The 20504-nt window shown below is 28.3% G+C and overlaps 1 protein-coding gene across 1 annotated transcript in view; it reads right to left on the bottom strand.

Annotated features, from left to right (window-relative positions):
- The window catches only part of LOC107439547 (acetylcholine receptor subunit alpha-like 1), a 205349-nt gene that overhangs the window by 57141 nt on the left and 127704 nt on the right, over window positions 1-20504 (bottom strand). The window contains exon 3 of the mRNA XM_016052181.3: window positions 6561-6670. Coding sequence (XP_015907667.1) covers window positions 6561-6670 — 110 coding nt within the window. The remainder of the gene's footprint in view (window positions 1-6560; window positions 6671-20504) is intronic.

The following is a 20504-nucleotide window of genomic DNA, read 5'->3' as shown; positions in this document are numbered from 1 at the left end:
AAAATGAATTCCAAGTTAAGAACTTACATTTCATAAATGATCCATATTGGGCTATTGAATCGATTGTTTTAAGTAGCAGAAAAGAGATTTCATTGATAAAGAGAGAGGCTAAATTTTTTATGTTACGCTGACTCCAGTGGCGTACGCAAGGGAGGGGTTTAGGGGTTTAAACACCCCCCTTGAGCTCAGACAAAATGGCAAAAATAAAAATTTTAGTAGAAATTATGCGAGCTATTATTTTGTAAGACTATATATTTTTTTTAATGTGTCTTATGCCTACTTTTTTTTCTCATGGTATTTCTCAGAATACAGAAAAAACATTTACTATAATAGGGTTGTACTTTTGAAACCAAAATCACGTGATATATATATATTTGCTGTTCTTGGATCTTTAGGATGTCAAAAAGCAAGAATTTAACAATTTTTAATTACTTTGAGAAAAAATCACGACCTGAACTTAGTGAGGTGACAGCATCTAGTACCAATGTAAGTTTTTCTGTTGAACAGAAATGTGATACTTCCGTTGAAGAAAACGTTTCTAGCATAACAAAATCTGATGAATGTGAAAGTGGCCCTCAAAGTGTTACTTCTCACCCATATGACATTGGACTTTTTTCTGAAGATATTACATTATGTTCTTAAACTTAAAAAATCAAATCAAAATTTAACTAAACAATTTTGGTTAAATGTTGTCAAAAAGTCAAAATTGTCCAGCTGTCTAAATTAGGGAAAAAATAGTGCTTTATTACAGACTCGAATTTCTTTTAGTAGTTTCAGAAAATTAAGAACACCCCCCTATGAAAAAATTCTGCGTACGCCTCTGGCTGACTCCATTCGATTTGGAAAGATGCTGCTATAATATCGTTATATATTTGTTTTATATTCGATTGAAGCACAATTTTGAATCTAAACTTTTGTTAAATAGTTTTTGAACATCTGTTTTAATATGGTTATCCTCTTTGAAACATGGAGGTCATTGAGAAATATTCCTTCAATATCTTTGTTTTTAATAAAAATGAGTCAAATTGAGAAAATTATTATCTTCACTTGTTTAAAGATACGAATTTTGTCAAAAGTAATAATCTTATGTTAACACATTAATTAATTTAATTTAATAAGAACAATACGACAAAAAATAAATATATAAATAGTGAATATCCAGTCATGGCTGCAACGAACCCGGGAAATTTAATTAAAGCAAATGCACTTACATGAAGCTAATAGCAAATATGTGATCAAACAATTTGTCAAAGTTAGTAGCAGTACGGATTACTATCAGCAAGGCAATCAAATCTATTGCTACTGTTGATTTTGAAAGACAGACAGATGCACCTTCAGCAGTGTGATCAAAGACAATGACCAATCAGGACCAATGAATGGTGCCACGTCATCTTAACACACAGAATATTGTATGCAAAACCAAGATTGCCACATCAGGGTTTGGTGGCATCATGGAAAATGGACGTAACCAACTTGCCATCTTTATACTGGTCGATCATTCATAATGATTGGATTAAGTGCTATTCGATGAGCGTGTGGATCACATCTTATTTGCATTCTTTTCAATTTGAACTTAAACCATTACATATCAGACGTATTAAGACCCCTGGCTCTGTCCTATCTTCGATGCCTTTTTAACGCTGCTTTTAAGCAGCAAAATGCACGACTGCATTTTACTCGAACTGTTATATGCTTTCTTGATACAAAAGAAGTAAGAATTACCTTGGCCAGCACATTCTCCAGATAATTAAGCAATTAAGAAACATGTTGATAATGATTTCCGAGCAATTGACTCGTAACAAATCACTATTTACTTGTGTTAATGAACTGCTGTATAATTTTGAAGCTGTATTAGCAGGCATCTCCAAAAAATAGGATAAAATATGGATCCTGAGCCAGACGAATAAATGCTTTTATTTCGGCCAGAAATGACAACATCTGGTATCGATTTTCCTTAAATTTAATTGCTTGCACTTTCGAATATAATGCATGTGTTCAATAAATACCATTCTGCTATTTAAATTTTTTCCAGTCGCAGCAATTTCAATGGCGATCAGTAAATGCAATCCTTTTGTAGTTAGAATATTTAAAAAAAATGGAGATAAAGAAAAACTTTACAAGGTCAATAGTAAAAAAGCCACAAATGTTTTTTTAAATTCAGTTTTTTACGCAATTACAATTATCTGAAGTGAAGTTGATTTGCCCATCTTTCATTAAAATATGAAATTGTGTGCTAGGAATTTTAATCTAATCGAACTTTAAATAAATAATTTAAATTTTTGAAGGAAACAAATGCTGTTTTCTGTAAACTACTATCAACACTATTAACTCTTTAAATTAAACGCTTTTTAAATTAAAGAATGTATAGTTTGAGTATATCACTGATCACTGTTTACATTAAATTCAATGCTTTGAAAAACAGAACTTTTTACGTTGTGGAAATTAATTTATGCAAATCTTAATATCATAAAAGAGCTAGAATAGACCAATAGTGGGAAATATGAGAAAGTTTAAAAATTTTCACTAACTAGAAATAATTATAAATGCTTGTAAAATGTTTTCATAAATGAGTTAAAATCTTCTTTTAATGTATGTACGAAAACATTTAATTTACAAAGAAATCGCCTTAAATTTTAGACCAATTTTAAAAAGCTTAACTGAAAATTCAGCACGTTTGTAGCACAATTTAAATTTTCAATTGTTCATAATTCAAAAAGTTTTACTAAGAAAGACAGTATTCTTATTCGATTTGACATTACACTGCGTAGTAAGCTGAAGCTGTAATCTGACTCAAGACTAGATTTTTATAAAAATGTCTGGGATCTTCATTACTGGCATTATATAATTTTATCAAATAGCCAGTTATACATTTCGTTTCAATAATTGAAATGTTGACAATAAAAAATCTCCAAAATGATGAAATCGATACTAAATTCAGTTCTCCAGAAACTAAAAATATATGTTTACTAAGCACTATTCCAACTCTTATCCATGAATGAAAACTTTTCTTTGAAACTTCAAGAGAGACCTATAAAATTCAATTTTTTTTTATCTTTCGAAACCATTGACTCTATAATTTATAAATAAATAAATCTGGTTTTAAGCTTGTATTACATTTCATTTCAATGATTGAAATATTGATACTAAGAAAAATCCCCAAAATGACGAAATCAATCAAATAATATGTAAATTGAAAATAATCATCTAGAATTGATCCTAAATTCGGTTGCTAAGAAATTTTAGACTAAAGATAAATGTTCGTTAAGCACTATTCCAACTCTTATCCACGAATGGAAACTTTTCTTCGAAACTTTAAGAGAGACCCGTAAAGTTCAAAAAATATTTTTTTTTTATTCTTCGAAACCATATTCGAATTGATATTGCACTGTATAATTAAGTCACAGCTGCAATCTGACACGAAGCAGAAAAACTTGATCATGATTAAAGTTTTTGGTGCCCAGCTGGTTTGCAAATCGTAGTGCTCCAGGGCGGAAAGTTTGTGAACTGACTGCCTTGCATCGACGACTAAATCGAATTATGCCAAGTATTGGATGCATTCGCTTGGGGTTGACGGAAGTTTTTAGGGAAGGTTCTTTGAAGCATAAGCAAAACTTCTTTTTAAATTTACATCATAAGAATAAGAAGTAGATGGACAGGAATGAAGCATAAAAAAAAGTTATTCTTGAATAGCGTACCAATTCGATGATTGTAAGCAGTTACGGAAAGAGAAAGAAAAACATATTGCAAGAACGAAGAGCGTATTGAAGATATCGATTTTTTCACAAACAGTGTAAGGGGACTTTGAAAAAAAAAACGGATAAAAAAAGGGAAATATTAAATAACTGAGACGTGAAAGAGAAAAAAAAGAAAAGTTCTTGAGCTGAAAAAGTTTCCCCAGCGCCGTTGTTTGCAGTGCTTAGCATTCGTTTTCAGAAATTTGAGGAATGTAAACAGTAGAATATCACTTTTTTGGGAGGTCTTTATTAGGAATATTTTCTTTTATTTTGATCGGTTTTTTCCCTACACTTCTTTTGGGAAAAGTTTAAAAATATGTTCGAAGAAAGCATACATTGAACTTTTCTGCGTTCATAACTTATTAACGATTCGAATTTTTATAACAATAGAAAAAATGATTTTAAAAAGATACATAATAAGTGTTGAGTTAAAGTTTTTTAAAAAATATCTAATTTACATAAAGATTTCTGAGGAAATGAAACAATATAAGAGGTTTTCATCATTAGAAAATAGTTTTTTTTAAATATTTATTTAACAGCAGTTTTGTCTGCTATCGAACAATAGTTTCCAGAAATGAGAAATCCTATTAATATATTATATGAATACTATATGTGTGTATTTCAAAACTATATTATAATATACACTCATATCACTATATTCATATCATATCACACTCATGTCATATCATAATATTCACTATATCATAATAATACTCGGTTATATTTTATAAATACATTCGATACTCTAAATTAAGCTTTAAAACGTAGGTAAAAAAACACAAATAATTAAAACAGGAAGCTTTTGAAAAGCAAAATACTGTTATCTGGATATTGATGACATGTCAGTTATATTTTTAAAATACTAGGAGACTCCAACCTAGTTCATCAAAACTTTCACTTTCATCATTGCATTTTTTTAAGTTGAATTTTTTAAAAAAAGCAGACATATAATTTCGTTAAAAAAATATATAGTTATTAAAATTTTATGTAAGCATATTTCGTTATTATGTTAATCGAAACGAAATGAACGATTATCTGTAATTGAATCAACTGTAATCAGAAAAAATTTTAAACTTGAGAAAACAAAACTTGTGACAAAAAATAAAGAAATGAAAGAGAAGTAACTTTAGTCGTTCGTTAATGATGTATAAGTATAATTTTATGTAATTACATGAATTCTATTTGGATATGGTTTGTATATCTGTTGAGCTCCTTAATTCAGTGTTTTTTACATTTCTAAGAAACTATGTATAAATGATAAGATTTTATATCTACCAATACCAACATCTCTCACTCTCATATTTTTTTGCGACTTTGTGACATTGACTAAAGCCTGATCACATAAAATCATTATCTCGAGGGAAATACATGTAACTTTTTTACGACAATGAATAAATAAACACTAAAGTAAAAATAGTGCGAAAAAAATTGAGAAAAAAAAGCATTGCAATAACTTTCGAATAAATTGGAATTTCAACAAAAAAAAAAAATTAATAGATTACATTAAGTTCGCTTATAAAAATTGCACTTTCAGCACGTCAGATTTCAACTCTACGGTTGCAAGTCAGTGAACTGCAAAGCAGCCATGTAGGTAATTTTCCTAAATTTATATTTTTTAAGTCTATATTTTTTAAGTTGCAAATTTCAATAGTAATATTTGAAAGTAATTTTTTTCCATCGTGCTTTCATATATTTTTCTAGAAACCTTCGTAATTTCAAGTTAAGTCTTATAGATTTTCAGAAGTAATACCATGTGAAACATAAATATGACCACTCATAACATCATTTTACTTTGGAAAATGATGTTAATTGTAAAACATAGTGATAAAAAAGGTTGATTTGAGCAATATATCCAAAGAATAAAGGGACGAAATTGTTGATCCCCCATAGTTATTTTCACGTAATAAAGGTCTCACAGTAACACACTGTTCCCTGTATATTGTTGAAGTCAAGTATCACTGGCAGCGGTCAGTGTGCGGGTGTGTGATCACTTTGATCAGCTTTTGAAGGGATCGAGGGTATGCTGTATCGATCCAAGACAAACTGTTCTACCGTTAAGTAATCAACTCCACATGTAAGTAGTCGGGCTACCGAAACGGGGAAAAAATCGTCTCTGCAAAGGATCAAAGTTGTGATGGAATGTCTTCGGATCATACGAATAACTCCAAGAAGAGAGAAGGCCACAGCAGCGATTACCAAGAAGTTTGATCTTTGAGTAATCAAAACGTAGTGATATCTTTTTAATTTTCATCCATTGCACGGCTTAGTAGCCCGAACGAAGAGATATCTTTCTTATTTTTCCTCCACTGCGCAGTTGATGTTCATTTCGTTGGAATACTAAATTGACCCGTGTTGAGGCTTTCTCTCTTCAAGGAGGTGTTGATTATACTCAGGGAAGTTTCTAGACCATTGCCAGCAAGTAGCCCATTGTGTGGCTCTAGTGCACGTAAATAAAGTATTACCACTACAAGTTTTAAGGTCTGGCGTTATTTTGAGTAAGAATTATTCCTCATCGACTTACTAGCGTTGTCTGCTTTTGACTGTGTGAGCCTGTAACACATTTGTAACTGAAACTAGCTAACTTCAGCTTTGATAATTTCGCTATTGATAATTTCGCTCCACCAAAAATAAACAGGCTTAATAAAAACTTTTTCAGATACCTAATAGTTTTTTGTTTTTTTTTAACGGTAACTAAATATTATTCTGTTTAGAACAAAGCGTTTTCAATCAAAGCATTTAAAGTTAGGAGTTGCCTGAAATAACTTTCAAGTTGTTTTGTACTTACTTTAGAACTAACATATTAATTCAAATTTTTTATAGACTTACTTATTATAAAGCACAATGTCAGGTAACCAAATCTGCTCAGCAGGTACGTATAAATGTTGAACACCGCCATATTCATCTGGATCCCATTTCAATTTGTGATCAAACCATTCCTGAAAATAATTAAAAAGAAAACAAAAATTAAAAACAGTACAGTATTTTACATTAGACTACATCCAATTTAGCCATATGAACATCTGCAACTGTTAAATATCTTTAAAAGATTGATTTTTTTCAAATTCTGAACTTGTTTTTATGCTGATTTTTTTTCATTTTCCTAAAATATTTATGGGGGGGGGGAATTTTGAAATTTCTAATTACTAAAGGGGACATGCATCCAGTTTTTAACACAATATGATCTAATAAAGCCCTTAAAATACTTTAAACAGTTACAGTTTTTAAAGTTCCTTTTATCACAAAATAAACGTGAATCTAGAATTTGAATATACTCTGTTATTAGGCAACAAGCGTCATAAATACAGTTTAGATAATATACAAAATGACTTTCAAAATTAAAACTTCTTTACTGAAAAATAATGCTTTTAATTCGGTTTGTTTCAAATTTGTGTGTGTGAGTTCTATATTGAAGAGGACTTTTTAACAAACTAAGTTTGCTTTGCTTCGAAAATGAAAAATACTATTTTTCATCAAAACATCATTTCTTTTTTAACCTCCTTCTCTTTTTGCCTTGCGTTTTAGCTTTAAGAAATTCAAATCATTTTCTAAAGTTTTATTGAAAAATTCCATTGAAGGAGAGTTTGAAATTCTCTAAAGAGTAACATATTTGCTTCGGCAGTTTTCTTTTACACTTCTTTTNCGATAAAAAAAAGAAAGAAAAAAGAAGTACTATAACTTCAACCAACAGACTTAAGAAAGTAAAGTCGTAGTTCCAGGAACAAAAGAACTGAAAAAAATAAACGGCAGACGAGAACTTTAATTAAGGCTGTAACAGCTGCTAGTTTGTTAGCATTGATAATGATGTTCCTCTTTAGGTTGGCATGACAGTTATCACTGCTCGTTTTTGATTATTATTCTCGAGACTAATTACTGCTTTTATCTTATTCAGTTCAGCTTTGAAAAATGTAAAAGCAATATGTTTCGATTTGTTGGCAGAAATTTATCGACCATATTTGAATTCCTGCATTAATGAGAACATTTCTTTTGGTCTTCAATTTTTTCCCCATTTTTTTTTTCAGGACGTTAAGTTAGTAGAAAGTTAAATAATTAAAAAATAAATGCAAATTTTCAGAATTACATTCATTAAAGTTTAATGAAAGAAGGAGTAAAGATCGCTATTTTTTTTCTTTTTTAAAAGGAAAGAAGTGCATCTAATTTATTTAACAGTTCTAGGAAATTAAATTCAGTCAAACTAGTTTCTAGAGGCAAAAACAGTAATAATTAAAAAGCGTTAGAAAAGAGTTAAGATGTAGGAGTTAATTATGTTTATTTAAGAACTAAAAATTTTTTTTATTAACTTTGTTAGAAGTTTAAGGTTTTACAAAAGAAATAATCTTAAATAAGGCGTAATTAATATTAAATATTTGCACTGTACTAGATTTAATATTCATGTTACGAATAAATATCTTTTGTAATCAGTGTTGTACATATTAATTAAGAAATTGTTTACAAAAGATATCAAATTGCAATATTGAGCACAGCATATAACTAATATTTCCTTCTTAAACAATAATTATAAAAAAATAAGTTATAATGCTAATATATTAGAACAAAAATAAAACAGTTATTAGCAACTTTATCAAAATAGAGCGTAAATATTTTAAAATTCTCGTTCAATAACCAAGTATTATATTATATCTATAATAATATAATGATAAGTTTGTGTGTCTGTCTATCTTTTCGTTTATACTAGCGTTCTGAAATTTGGACAGAGGGTGAAAAAAAAGCAATTTTTCCACCCAATCCTAAAAATCGTTTAAAAATTTCAATTAAATCGAACAGAATCATATTTGCGCCACTGATATAAATGAAACTGCAAACATATCTATTTTTTTTCACATATTTTAAACATACCATCAATGATGTTTGCTTGCTTAAAACTCATAAATGAAAAAATGAGTTTATTGCATGTTCTTAAATATTTGACTATTTTTTATTCGTTATATCAAATAAATTCAATTATCGAACTGAACGTGGTTGCATAGAAGGACACAACACTAAATTAATATTTCTTAAATAATCTGAAACCTACGTGTTTATTTTTTTTTTAATGATAATACTTTTAAAACGCATTTTTCTATAAAACTAAGTAATTTAAGACCAATGGTATTTGAAATTTAAAAAATGTAAGTTTTGTACGGAAAAGCAAAATGAATGGAGAAATAGTAATAAACCGTTTAAGAGAATGATAAAAAAATCACTATTCTATTATTAACGGCAATGATTCTTATTTAATTTTGGTAGAAGATACTAATTGGAATAAAAAAGAGTTAGTTATGTACTAAAGAGCAAAATTAACCGTTTACATTACAATGTTCCAAAAATGGAACCTGGATTAAAAAATTGAATTCAATGAGAAATTAAAGTTTAAATAATGTTAGTTTTCATGCATTTAAAATGTACTTGATGAAATATTTTTTTTTTTTTGCATTTAGTTACATTCTGTTTCCATGATTAATTAATTTTTAATGAAGTTCAGAAATTTGATATAATTTGTAAAGCTTTATCATGCTCGTAATGTAATTTACCAAATATCTATATTTAATAATACGACGACAATACTTACAAGCTTTTAAACGGATAATATCACCCTCAGCTTGGCATCAGATTCGAAATTTTATTTTAAAATCAAAATGTAAGTTTGAAACCTTATGTTCCATTTTAGGAACATAGGAATTTCAAGGGTTCTATTTTTAGATTTCAAGTTATGCATTGGGTTATGCTGTTGCATTTCATTCGATTGGTATTGTGACACTCATTCAAGATAAATAATGATGCTTGAATAGAAAATATATTTTTAACTATTTGTAATAAAGTAACTTTAAATTATACACTTTTTTTTTTAATTGAAATGCATATTCTCCCCCCCCCCATTATAAGAGAATGCATTGAAACTTTTCTTTCTATTTCAGAATTCCATATTATAAACTCAACATCGCTACCAGCACAGTATAGAATGACATTAGACTTACAAAGAAAGGAATCATCTTCATTTAATAATATGTGCATTAAATTCATTATAGAAAATTTTCCTTTGATAATTATTCTCTGAGGGCAAAGGGTGTACAGCAATAGATGTTCAGGAAAATAGGATTGACTACAGTCAAATAGACATCAATAGATTTGTTAAATAGACATCAACTTGATTGTTAATAATTTTTTTAAACTTTTAGTTATTCCGCAGTCAGTTCTAAAATATATCGGAATTGTGGAAAAATTTATTTAGAATCTTACTAGAACATTAAGAATATCCAAATTGTACTAAACCCTGCCAAAAAAAAAAAAAAAAAAAAAAANAAAAAAAAAAAAAAAAAAAAAAAAAAAAAAAAAAAAAAAAAAAAAGAAAAGAAAAAAAAAAGATGAAAATTAGAGCCACATCATATCTTTAAAACATCTAAAAACCATCTTTTGATGAAAAATAAAATCCTCATTAAATTCAGTGAAAATAAAATCATTGTCTTAATTAAATAAGCAAAATTCTTTGCTTATAACTAATATATCTTCCGAATATATAAGTATTTCTGTGTCTTTCCTCCGCATTAATTAATAATTAGTTAGTCTGCCTTTTATCATTTTTCACTTGTTACACATTATTAAAAACGCCCATCGATATGACAGCATTAAAATTACTTTCTAATTGCTAAATTACTCATACTAGGTGAAACAAAAATAAAATTTTACTCCGAAACCTGCATCCGCAAAAACAACACTGATTTAATAAAATTGGATACATTTAGGTAGTAGCTCTTTCCTAACACTTTATTTTGATTAAAACTGGCAAGATGGTGGTGATATATTCCAGAATTAATTATATTCTCGAAGCACCATTGTTTGCAAGTTTTGCTTCACGAGTAAAAATTTATACCCTGGCATTAGAAATTTGCTTGAAGTTTATTTTTCTTTTTCAGCCCTCCTAGTTCTTAGGCTATCAAATTAAACATGGCCCGCCTGTCTTCGCTTAAAAGCATAATTATAAGATTCGTTGCGTCTAATTAATTATTTACCTCATTATGTTATTACTTTATCGATCGCTTTCAGCTCATTTTTTGTTCTTCTAACTTCGATACAATAAAGGTTTCGGAATTGTAACAGAACGATGGAATTATATTTCCATTAAGAGCACTGATGTTATTTCTGTTTAAAAATAAAGAAATGTACTATTTTAACAGCCAACTTTACAGCAAAATTTCGAATTTTAGAACTTTATTAATTCCCTCTGCCCAAATAATTGTGCCTATTTCCATGCTCTAATAAGTATGTAAGTCAATGATATGTATGATAAGCCCACCGTATTATATTACTTTTATTCGTTAAATCTCTAATAATTTACTATTGATTGTTTTCAGCTCAATTTTAGATCTTCAATCTTAGTATAAAAATTTGTGAATTGTAAAAAACGATTGGATTAAATTTCCGTATTATATTACTTTTATTCGTTAAATCTCTAATAATTTACTACTGATTGTTTTCAGCTCAATTTTTGATCTTCAATCTTAGTATAAAAATTTGTGAATTGTAAATGAACAATTGGATTAAATTTCAGTATTATATTATTTTTATTCGTTAAATCTCTAATAATTTACCATTGATTGTTTTCAGCTCAATATTTGATCTTCAATCTTTGTATAAAAATTTGTGAATTGTAAATGAACAATTGGATTAAATTTCAGTATTATATTACTTTTATTCGTTAAATCTCTAATAATTTACCATTGATTGTTTTCAGCTAAATTTTTGAACTTCAATCTTAGTATAAAAATTTGTGAATTGTAAATGAACAATTGGATTAAATTTCAGTATTATATTATTTTTATTCGTTAAATCTCTAATAATTTACCATTGATTGTTTTCAGCTCAATATTTGATCTTCAATCTTTGTATAAAAATTTGTGAATTGTAAATGAACAATTGGATTAAATTTCAGTATTATATTACTTTTATTCGTTAAATCTCTAATAATTTACCATTGATTGTTTTCAGCTAAATTTTTGAACTTCAATCTTAGTATAAAAATTTGTGAATTGTAAAAGAATGATTGGATTAAATTTCCATTAACACTATCTTTCATCATTGATGCTATTTCTATTTTCGTTTTTTTTAAAAAAAATGCCTTACCATCTTACATTTAATTTCAGACAAGAAATGTTCCGAACTTTACAAATTCCATTTCTGAGAAGAAAAAAAAAGTTTTCTACTACTATCCATACCGGTACGTGCACTTAAGAAAAGCTTTCTTTCATAAAGTGAGCTTATACTATTTTTCGATCATTTTGTATTTGTATAATATAGCTTTTCGTAGCGGGTGTTCAAAAAAGGATTATTTGGTAAAACTAAGAAAAATGAAAGGATATCGAAATGTATTATTTACCACAGTCTATTTAGGAAACTAAAAACTTTATATTAGCCACCATATTCAGCTACAACATTTTACAATTTATTGACGAAAATAACAAGCAAATATTATAGTTAGAATAGTCTGCCAACTTAAAAAAACATCGTTTTAAATTTTTTTTTCTTCCAATTAGTAACTAATCTGTGAAAAAGCTTTTTTAACTTGAATTATGAAACTCGGTGAAACTTGAATCAGTTCCATTAACAAAACATACCGTACCTTTCTACCTTTTTCTCTAACTGAATTTTTAAATCGTCGGTAATTATTGGGATCAAAGTACCCTTAAATTTTCTTCATTAAATAACTGTTTGAAAAAAAAATTACGATGAAAATTAGAAGGAAGATATCTATGATAGATATCTATTTTACAATGAAGATATCTTCGTTGTAAAAATTACGGTTTCCAATCATATGTAATTTCTATGTTAGGTTTCCACACATGAATTTCTTCAATGCATTTTTCATTTAAAAGAATTGGTTTCCTAGAAATATTCTCATTTTCAAATATTTATTCCCATGAAATATTTTTATTTCCAAACATTTATTTTTGTGAACTATTTTTACTTCTTCATCTTTGATGTGATTCAACTGTCCCTTACACTATTGTATACAGCCCGAAAAATATTTCTAAAGGGTATTTTGAAGTTTTTCTAGTTGAAAATAAAAAATCGATTTCATTTTTCTATTTCCTGATTGTCATATGACTTTATTGTACAAATAAATGAGAATTCAATATGACTTTTAAAATACGAATTTGTATCAGTTTATTTTGAGGCACTTTCTTTCGAAACAGTATTTTTAAATAGAAAAAGGGGAAAGAAATTCTCATTTCTTTTCGGGATAGCAACAAAGAATTAAAATATCAAGCGTGTGAGCTGTCATAAGCATGAAATCGTAAACGTGCATGATTGCAAATTTATGAATGAATATTCTTTTCTGGTTTGTAGAACTGAAAGCAGAAATAAAATGAGTTATAAATTGGAAAGAATTGCAAGTTTAAAAGCGAATAGTTCATATCATACAAAGGATTATTAGATAAGTTATGTTTTCAATATAGTTATATAAGTTATGTTACAAAGATTGCATAGGAATCTTTGGGGGTTGGATAGCGTCAGTGAACAGTGGGCATACCCCACTAGAACAATTTATAATAATAATTTTTCTAAAATATAGCCCAATTTTCCAACATACTTTGTTGCATTGCATCGTGAGAGTAGAATAATCTATGCAAACATTAAAATAAATACATAAATAAAATTAACCGTTCCATCTTTTTACATGCACTTACCTACTGTTAAATTGAAAAAGATTTTTTGCATACCATGACATTTATTTTAAAATTGCACAATTCTTAATTTAATAAGAACGTCGATCATAGAGCTAATCAAGTTCTACGGTGATCTTTTGTCTGCTTATTTTGCTTTAAGAATTAAATAGACAAGTCTCTAATAAAAAATAAAAAAACAATAAAAAACATATAATTTGAAAAACAGAGGCAATTAATCAAACGCAGAAATTGTAAGAGATTGCAGGATTATTCAGTAAAAAAAATAGATCTTTTTATTAAAATAAATAAATGAAACAAGACCATACACTACGTCAGTCGAAAGTTTTCTAGAAAACAATGCATTTCAACAATAGATTTCCGTTTTTCAGGCTTTGCTCTTGAATTATGCGATGTCCTAGTGTGACTATTGTTGATAAATCACTTCCATTCTAGGATATTTTGGAAATGGGGGGAAAAAAAGAAAAGAACTCTTAACACATACCCAGATTTCGATTTATTAGGGAACAAACAACCTAATAGACTTTCAATTTTATAAAGATAGAGGTAAACGATAATATTTATAAATTAATGAGCCGTAAGAGAATTTTTGGGAGATTTTTCTAGCTAATTTTACATGGCTCTTTATATTTAACTTCATTTTACAATACTTTTAGAAAATCAGAACACATATAGAACAAGGAAATTTTCAAGGAAAACAATGATGAATGCGAAGCAATTATGGGGGTTGGTGAGCGGAGCCTCCTGGTCTTATTAAAAAAGTTTTTTCCTTCATTATAATTTATTTTAATTATAAGAAAACCAAAGTTAAGGCAAAAGAGTTTCGACCCGCCCTACATTAGGGCATGCGAGGGGAATCCGACTCGCCAAAGTTTAAAAAAAATTGCATTGATCAGCTTGAAATTAAAACGATCAAACTTCTCATTTAAAATTTAAGGCTGTCAACTTTCTACGCTTTTCGTAAAAATTTATTGAAGTTGTAGCTATGTTTTTGCTTTAATGTAATATTTTTTTATTCATTTAAACTAATTTTTCACACCATTACTTATAAATGATTTAAAAACCCATATGCAATGCCACTTTGTTGTACTACCTCTTTCGTGGTGAAACTTTTAAAATACGGACAAAATTACAAAAAATTCTGAAAGTTTTGGTTTTTAAATGTCTACCGTTCTATAAAATATTTTGCAAAAAGCGTAATAGTTGGCAGGCTTATGCAATACATAATTGTAAAATTTGGTAAACAAAATAGTTAATATCTATATTACATTCAACAAGTTCTCTTTTCACTATGATATAAATTATATTCCCATTTAAAGGTCGAAACATGATAAACATACAGACTAATATGCTTAGAATCACACCATAATAAAAATTCTATTTATGAGTTCTAAGCTACTTTTGGTTTGGTTTCTATTTAGTAAAAACGATATCGCAATATATAAAGTTATATATTGATAAAAGAAAGAGGTTTCTTTAATATAACAATAATTTTCTCAGTGTATTAAAAAATCGTAAGAGCCACCAACGTTTCAAGTGTTCAACTTAACGTTACATTTTGTTTTGCTGCGCAAAAATTAAGACTTGGGGAAGGAGAAAAATCCTTACTACCTTACAATCAACTCTTAATTAAAAAACATTATTTTTAATTCGCTATAATTAATTCTCATCGAGAAAACGGAGTTCCAAGAGCACAACAAACATTCAGATTAATATGCTTGAAATAACACAATAATTAAATTAAGTCCCCTTTATGAGTCATAAGCTATTTGGTTTAGTTCATTATTTATAAATAAGAGGTTACAACATATAAATCTAAAAGTAGGTAAAAGAAAGAATTCTTTTCTACCTAATAATCAACTTTTAATTAAAAAAAAAGTTCTTATTTTATTCATTATAATTAATTCCCATCAAAAAGATGAAATTCTAAAAGCATGACAAAACATTGCTTGAAATTAAGCAATAATTAAATAAAATCTTATTTCAAGGCTTGAGTTCTTTGGCTTAGTGCCAGTTTAGAAAATAATAAGGAATTAAAATTTATAAAGGTAAAAGTTAAAAAACGATCTAAGTTAAAGGTAGAGTTCTTTTCCTTGCCATATTATCTACCTTTTTTTTGTTCTTATTATAATTTGCTATAAACCCAAATTCTTTCATAAAAAAGTTCATATAATTAACGCAATCGTTTTTTCTTCTTTTTTTTTTTTTGTATAAGATAAATAGCATTGAGAACAGTAAATAGAAATCAGCTTTAATTGAAAGCAAGCTGATTCGGAGTTGCAGAGGTGTATGCTTCAAAGCTAAATATCTTTTAATTTCTGTACACTCGAGCACATTTAATAAGATGAAAGAAATTCAACTCTCCAGAAATAAAGTAATCATGATAATCACTCATGCGATGCAAAGTTTAATTAACGCTTGAGAAAAGTTTAACATCAAGCTTAAAAAGGGATTTTTGGGTCTCCTAGGCGGCGAACACACTCGACATAATTATTCATTTCTGAAATGCAGTGTTAAAGTTTTAAGGGGTGCCTGGATTTCATATTGCCATGTGTGAAAAATAACTCTCCTCATAAATTGCCTCGATTTCGGAAGAAAATGTATTTTATTTCTTGTTCCTCTTCTCTCTAAAAAAACGAAAGAGATTTACATAAAATAAAATTAGGCTAGTTGTTTTAATGACACTTATTTCGAACTATAAAAGATACTTAAGATATAATGAAATACAATCTCGTGTTTAACGAATTATTTACTAAGCAATTACAGGAGATCGATGAAGATTTCAACTAAAGCTCGCTCGATATTTCTCTTTTTTAGAGAGCCTTTAGATTTTATTGATTTAAAACACACATTTACTAATTACAAAATTTAAAAAAAAAAACATTCTATTTAACTGAATTTTGTCTGCTTATGCTGATGAATTTCAGTCAATGCTTATTTAATACTTAATAATCATTTCATTGTTACATGCAGGGGTGATTGTGAGTCCAAGTCAAAATTCCGGAAAATTTCTTAAGTTAAAAAGAGAAAAAATTAAATCGAAAAATTAGAAGAAAATTTAAACAAGGTTTTTCCTTTTTCTCAATATTTCTTAGTTTACTTAAAATATATTTAAAATTTTACACATACCTATGATGACCTTTACAAATATGTCTTTCTTTCTTGAGTTTATGATTATAATAACTATTTACTGGTAAAAAATGATTAATCTTGAATATAAGCTTATAAAGTAGCTATCCTTACAAACAAATAAAATAAACTGTGTTTTTAAGTTCCACCTTTGAAAATTTGATTTCCGAAAACTTTTGTGATCAATGAGTTTTTGAAGCATCTGAACCTTCGATCTCCGGAAACTTCCGGATCACGGTTAACGAAAAATCCGGATTTTTTCCGGAGCACAATCAGCCCTGTACATGTTTATATTACCTACCAAATATCCTTATCCTGAGTAAATTTATATATACCCTCCCTCAATTATTAATATTATCATGTTCTAGAAAGTGATTGAAAACCACTGAATAATTGAAAGAAAGAAGAAGGAAGGATGATAACATCACTTCTACATTTATGTTTCAGTCACTAGATTCTATTCGAGGTGATAGAAACAAAACTGATTTAAATTTATCGGCTTTTGCTCTATATAAAACAATAAATGGTGAAAAAATTTCCTAGCGATAAATAAGAAAACCGATTCCAGAAAAAAAAAAGAACTTTTCATCATAACAAATATATATCAACCAAAAATTGGATTTTTACTTTTTTTTTAAGCATTAACAGTGAAAACAAATTCCTTTGATGAATCTGCTAAAATGCAACATCGAATTTAAAAAATGAATTCGAAACAAGTAAGAAAAATATAGCGTGGGGGAGCAGATTTTCTACAATAACAACATAGATCAAGATATATAATTATATATACTGGATCAAGATATATAATTCTTGTAAATTTGCGAACTTTTAAATTCGACTTGAAAAAAGAAACCTTAATAAATGCAACTTCATTTAAAGGATAATTGTATTGAAGAAATATTATTTTAAGAATTGAGCATTCTATTTTTTACTAAGATGTCGCTTAAAAAAATGCAACTAAATTAGCCATACTTGATGCAATCTGTTAGACCGGATATACTAAGATTTACGCAAGAGCAGCCGATCATGGCGTTACTTCCCCACTTTCAGTTTTAGAACGATATGATGACTAACATCACACAAGAGCAGTACTGATTGGCAATTTTCTGGGTTGAATTTCAAGATAAATCTTTGCTTGAGTTTTCGTCATGAAGAAATTATATATATGTATGTATACAGCAAAACCTCGTTCGATCGTTCCTCAATGGATCATTCATTACGAATGATAGAGACAGAAAAATGGCGAATGCGGGTCAATTTAAAATAACAAATAATGACTTGAAAATGCGTGAAAATTAGTAAATTTAGAAGTAATAAGAAAATAAATATGTATAAGAAATTTTAATTAAAAAAATTATGTACTTTATGCAAAAATATTTATAATGAAAAAGGATGAGTAAATGATTATTAATTTAAAGATTTGGAAATTTCGGCTTATATTAGAAATAAACGCATACAATAATTTTTCGCCTTTTATTACAGATAGATGATCAGTTTTCGAATCTTCGTGTGGGTGTAAAAGTTCCTCATTGTTTCAAAGGCTTAGAGACCTTCCGCAAATGTCCGCATTCAAAATGTTCAGCCTCCATCGGTATCTTTTTGCACTTCATTTTCTACAACCACTTCTTGAACCGACAACACCACAAGTTTCAACATTTTTATCAACAGATGCACAAATATTAAACCTGTTTGAGGTGTTTTAAGTTAACAGTAACAAATCCACATTTTCTTCACCATTAACTCAAAGAGTAACTGCTTCTCTTCTTAAAACAAATTAAATGATATATTTTATAACCGTCGTTGAACAGCCGACCATTTTTGGGTTTACGACAACTAATGTTCCACTCCGTAGCCTTGTAATTTTGAACCCAATCCAGAAGACAAGGGAACTCCTGGATCAAGTATTGGGGAAAATTTGCTTTCATGTAGAATTTTTTGATGGAACTAACCCGCATTTGCGTACATGCAGAGGAAGACCACAAGAACCTCCCACAGTTAGTCTGACGGCAAAGGGACTCTAACCCATGATCCGTCTACCACTGAGGATATTTCACCTCTGCACTATGGTTGGTGCAAACCGGATGTGGATTCGTATCAACAAGTCATTGTTGGGATTCGAACCCGGTTCGCCTCATTGGAAGGCGAACGCTCTATCCCCTGAGCCATCATGGCTCAAATTCAATATTTTTTTAAAACGCCAAAATTTTTTAACGACATATGCGAGAGTTAGTTTAAAAAACAATCAAGGTATTATTAACATTATAAGAATAGCATTTGTGATGGGACCACGAGACAGTTAATACAATACGATACATACGGGAAAACACAATGGACTATATATATTTATAATAATTACTTTGCCTCTGAAGTAACACAGCAAAATTTTTAAAAAAAAATCGATAATTCATATACAATATTGTCTGGAAGATATATTTTAGTGTGAAAAACAATAAAAGGAAAAAAAATTGAATATAAACAAAAAAAAAGTTTTTAAGGACATTAAAAAGTACATATAAAACAAATAGCATACTTCATCACATCAAGTAAATAATTGCCAGTGATGACTATCATTAGCCAATTTACCTCATCATATTGGATTTTAACCTCAAAATGGAAAAGTTATTTTGATCAACTGTGTTGATTTTAGGCATGGCATCTAAAGACTGCTTTTCCTTAAATTATCAACATTTCACAGTAATTGAATGGAAATAAATTTTTTTAAATCTTATGCTTTGAAAATACACTATTTATCTCTCAATAGCAGCCTAGAGCTTTTCGATAACATGTGAAACGGATATTGTTTTTAATGCTTAGAGCATAAAAGGATGGTTGAATTATAAATATCCACTCTCAAATAAATAAAATAGCATGCTCAATAATTTTATTTAAAAAAATTATCACTTTCCACGATGAATTTTTTTCCACAATAACTTGTTAAAAAATACTTCCTAATAAATTAAGTAGAAATTTAAATGTTAAATAAAAAAGAATGGGATGGCATTACCTATTTAATAACAACTACACTTTTAGATTTAATACAATTACTGGAAATCAAGTCATTTTAAAAATGTTGCACCTAAGCTGTAGTAATGGGCAATAGGCGACAGTTTGGGATTAAACATTTACGATAATCTAAAAGCAGTAAAAAGGCGCAGAAAATTATTAGCCTAATATTTCCCCAGAACAAAGATTTCGTTTTTTGAAATTTCCCCCACAATTACAGCACCTATTCGAAGTAACAATAACTATTTCAAAATATTTTTGAAAGCAAAGTCTATACATTGTTAAAACTTTTTCTTCAACAAAAAACAAAATTCACTTGACTTTACAATTTTTGAATAAACTAGTATGCGTGTTTTAAAAATAATAGAAATCAAAATAAAATGAAATAGTAGTATGTACGTTGTTATAAAACTAAAATTATAGTACTTTATAAAACTAAAATTAAAGTTCCATCCATAAATAAACAAACTGACATAATTTTTTTTTTCAAGGAAAAGTCCTGAAAAGCGGCAAATTTCTTTAAAGTAAGAAATTTTGAAAACAATTTTATTTTAACTAAAAACTAAAAATTTACCCATGGGTGTCTGAATTTTCAACAAAATTCACTCGCACAATCAGATATAATTTGCAATCCTGGATAGTGATAGCAATCAAACGAAAAAAAATATAAAAATAGTATAGATGCAAATCAAAGCATAATAAGATGCCAATGGTCATAAAAAAATGTTTAATATTGATGGTATTTCATCAAACTTTTTTGATTTAGCACAAAAATATTACTTGCAAAATTTGGGCACGTTATGCTCTCTTCTCAATGTTAGGGAAGCAAAATTGTTGAAATTTAGATATTCACTTTTTAACTCTTTATCATTTAAAATAATAATTAAGAATAATTTATTTCATTATTTATTCCTAATAATTTATAACAATTAAAGTATCATTAAAAATCAAAAGATTATGG

The sequence above is a fragment of the Parasteatoda tepidariorum genome, chromosome 3 (assembly GCF_043381705.1).
Source record: "Parasteatoda tepidariorum isolate YZ-2023 chromosome 3, CAS_Ptep_4.0, whole genome shotgun sequence".
Taxonomy (NCBI): domain Eukaryota; kingdom Metazoa; phylum Arthropoda; class Arachnida; order Araneae; family Theridiidae; genus Parasteatoda; species Parasteatoda tepidariorum.
This window is presented reverse-complemented; position numbering and strand designations above follow the sequence as displayed.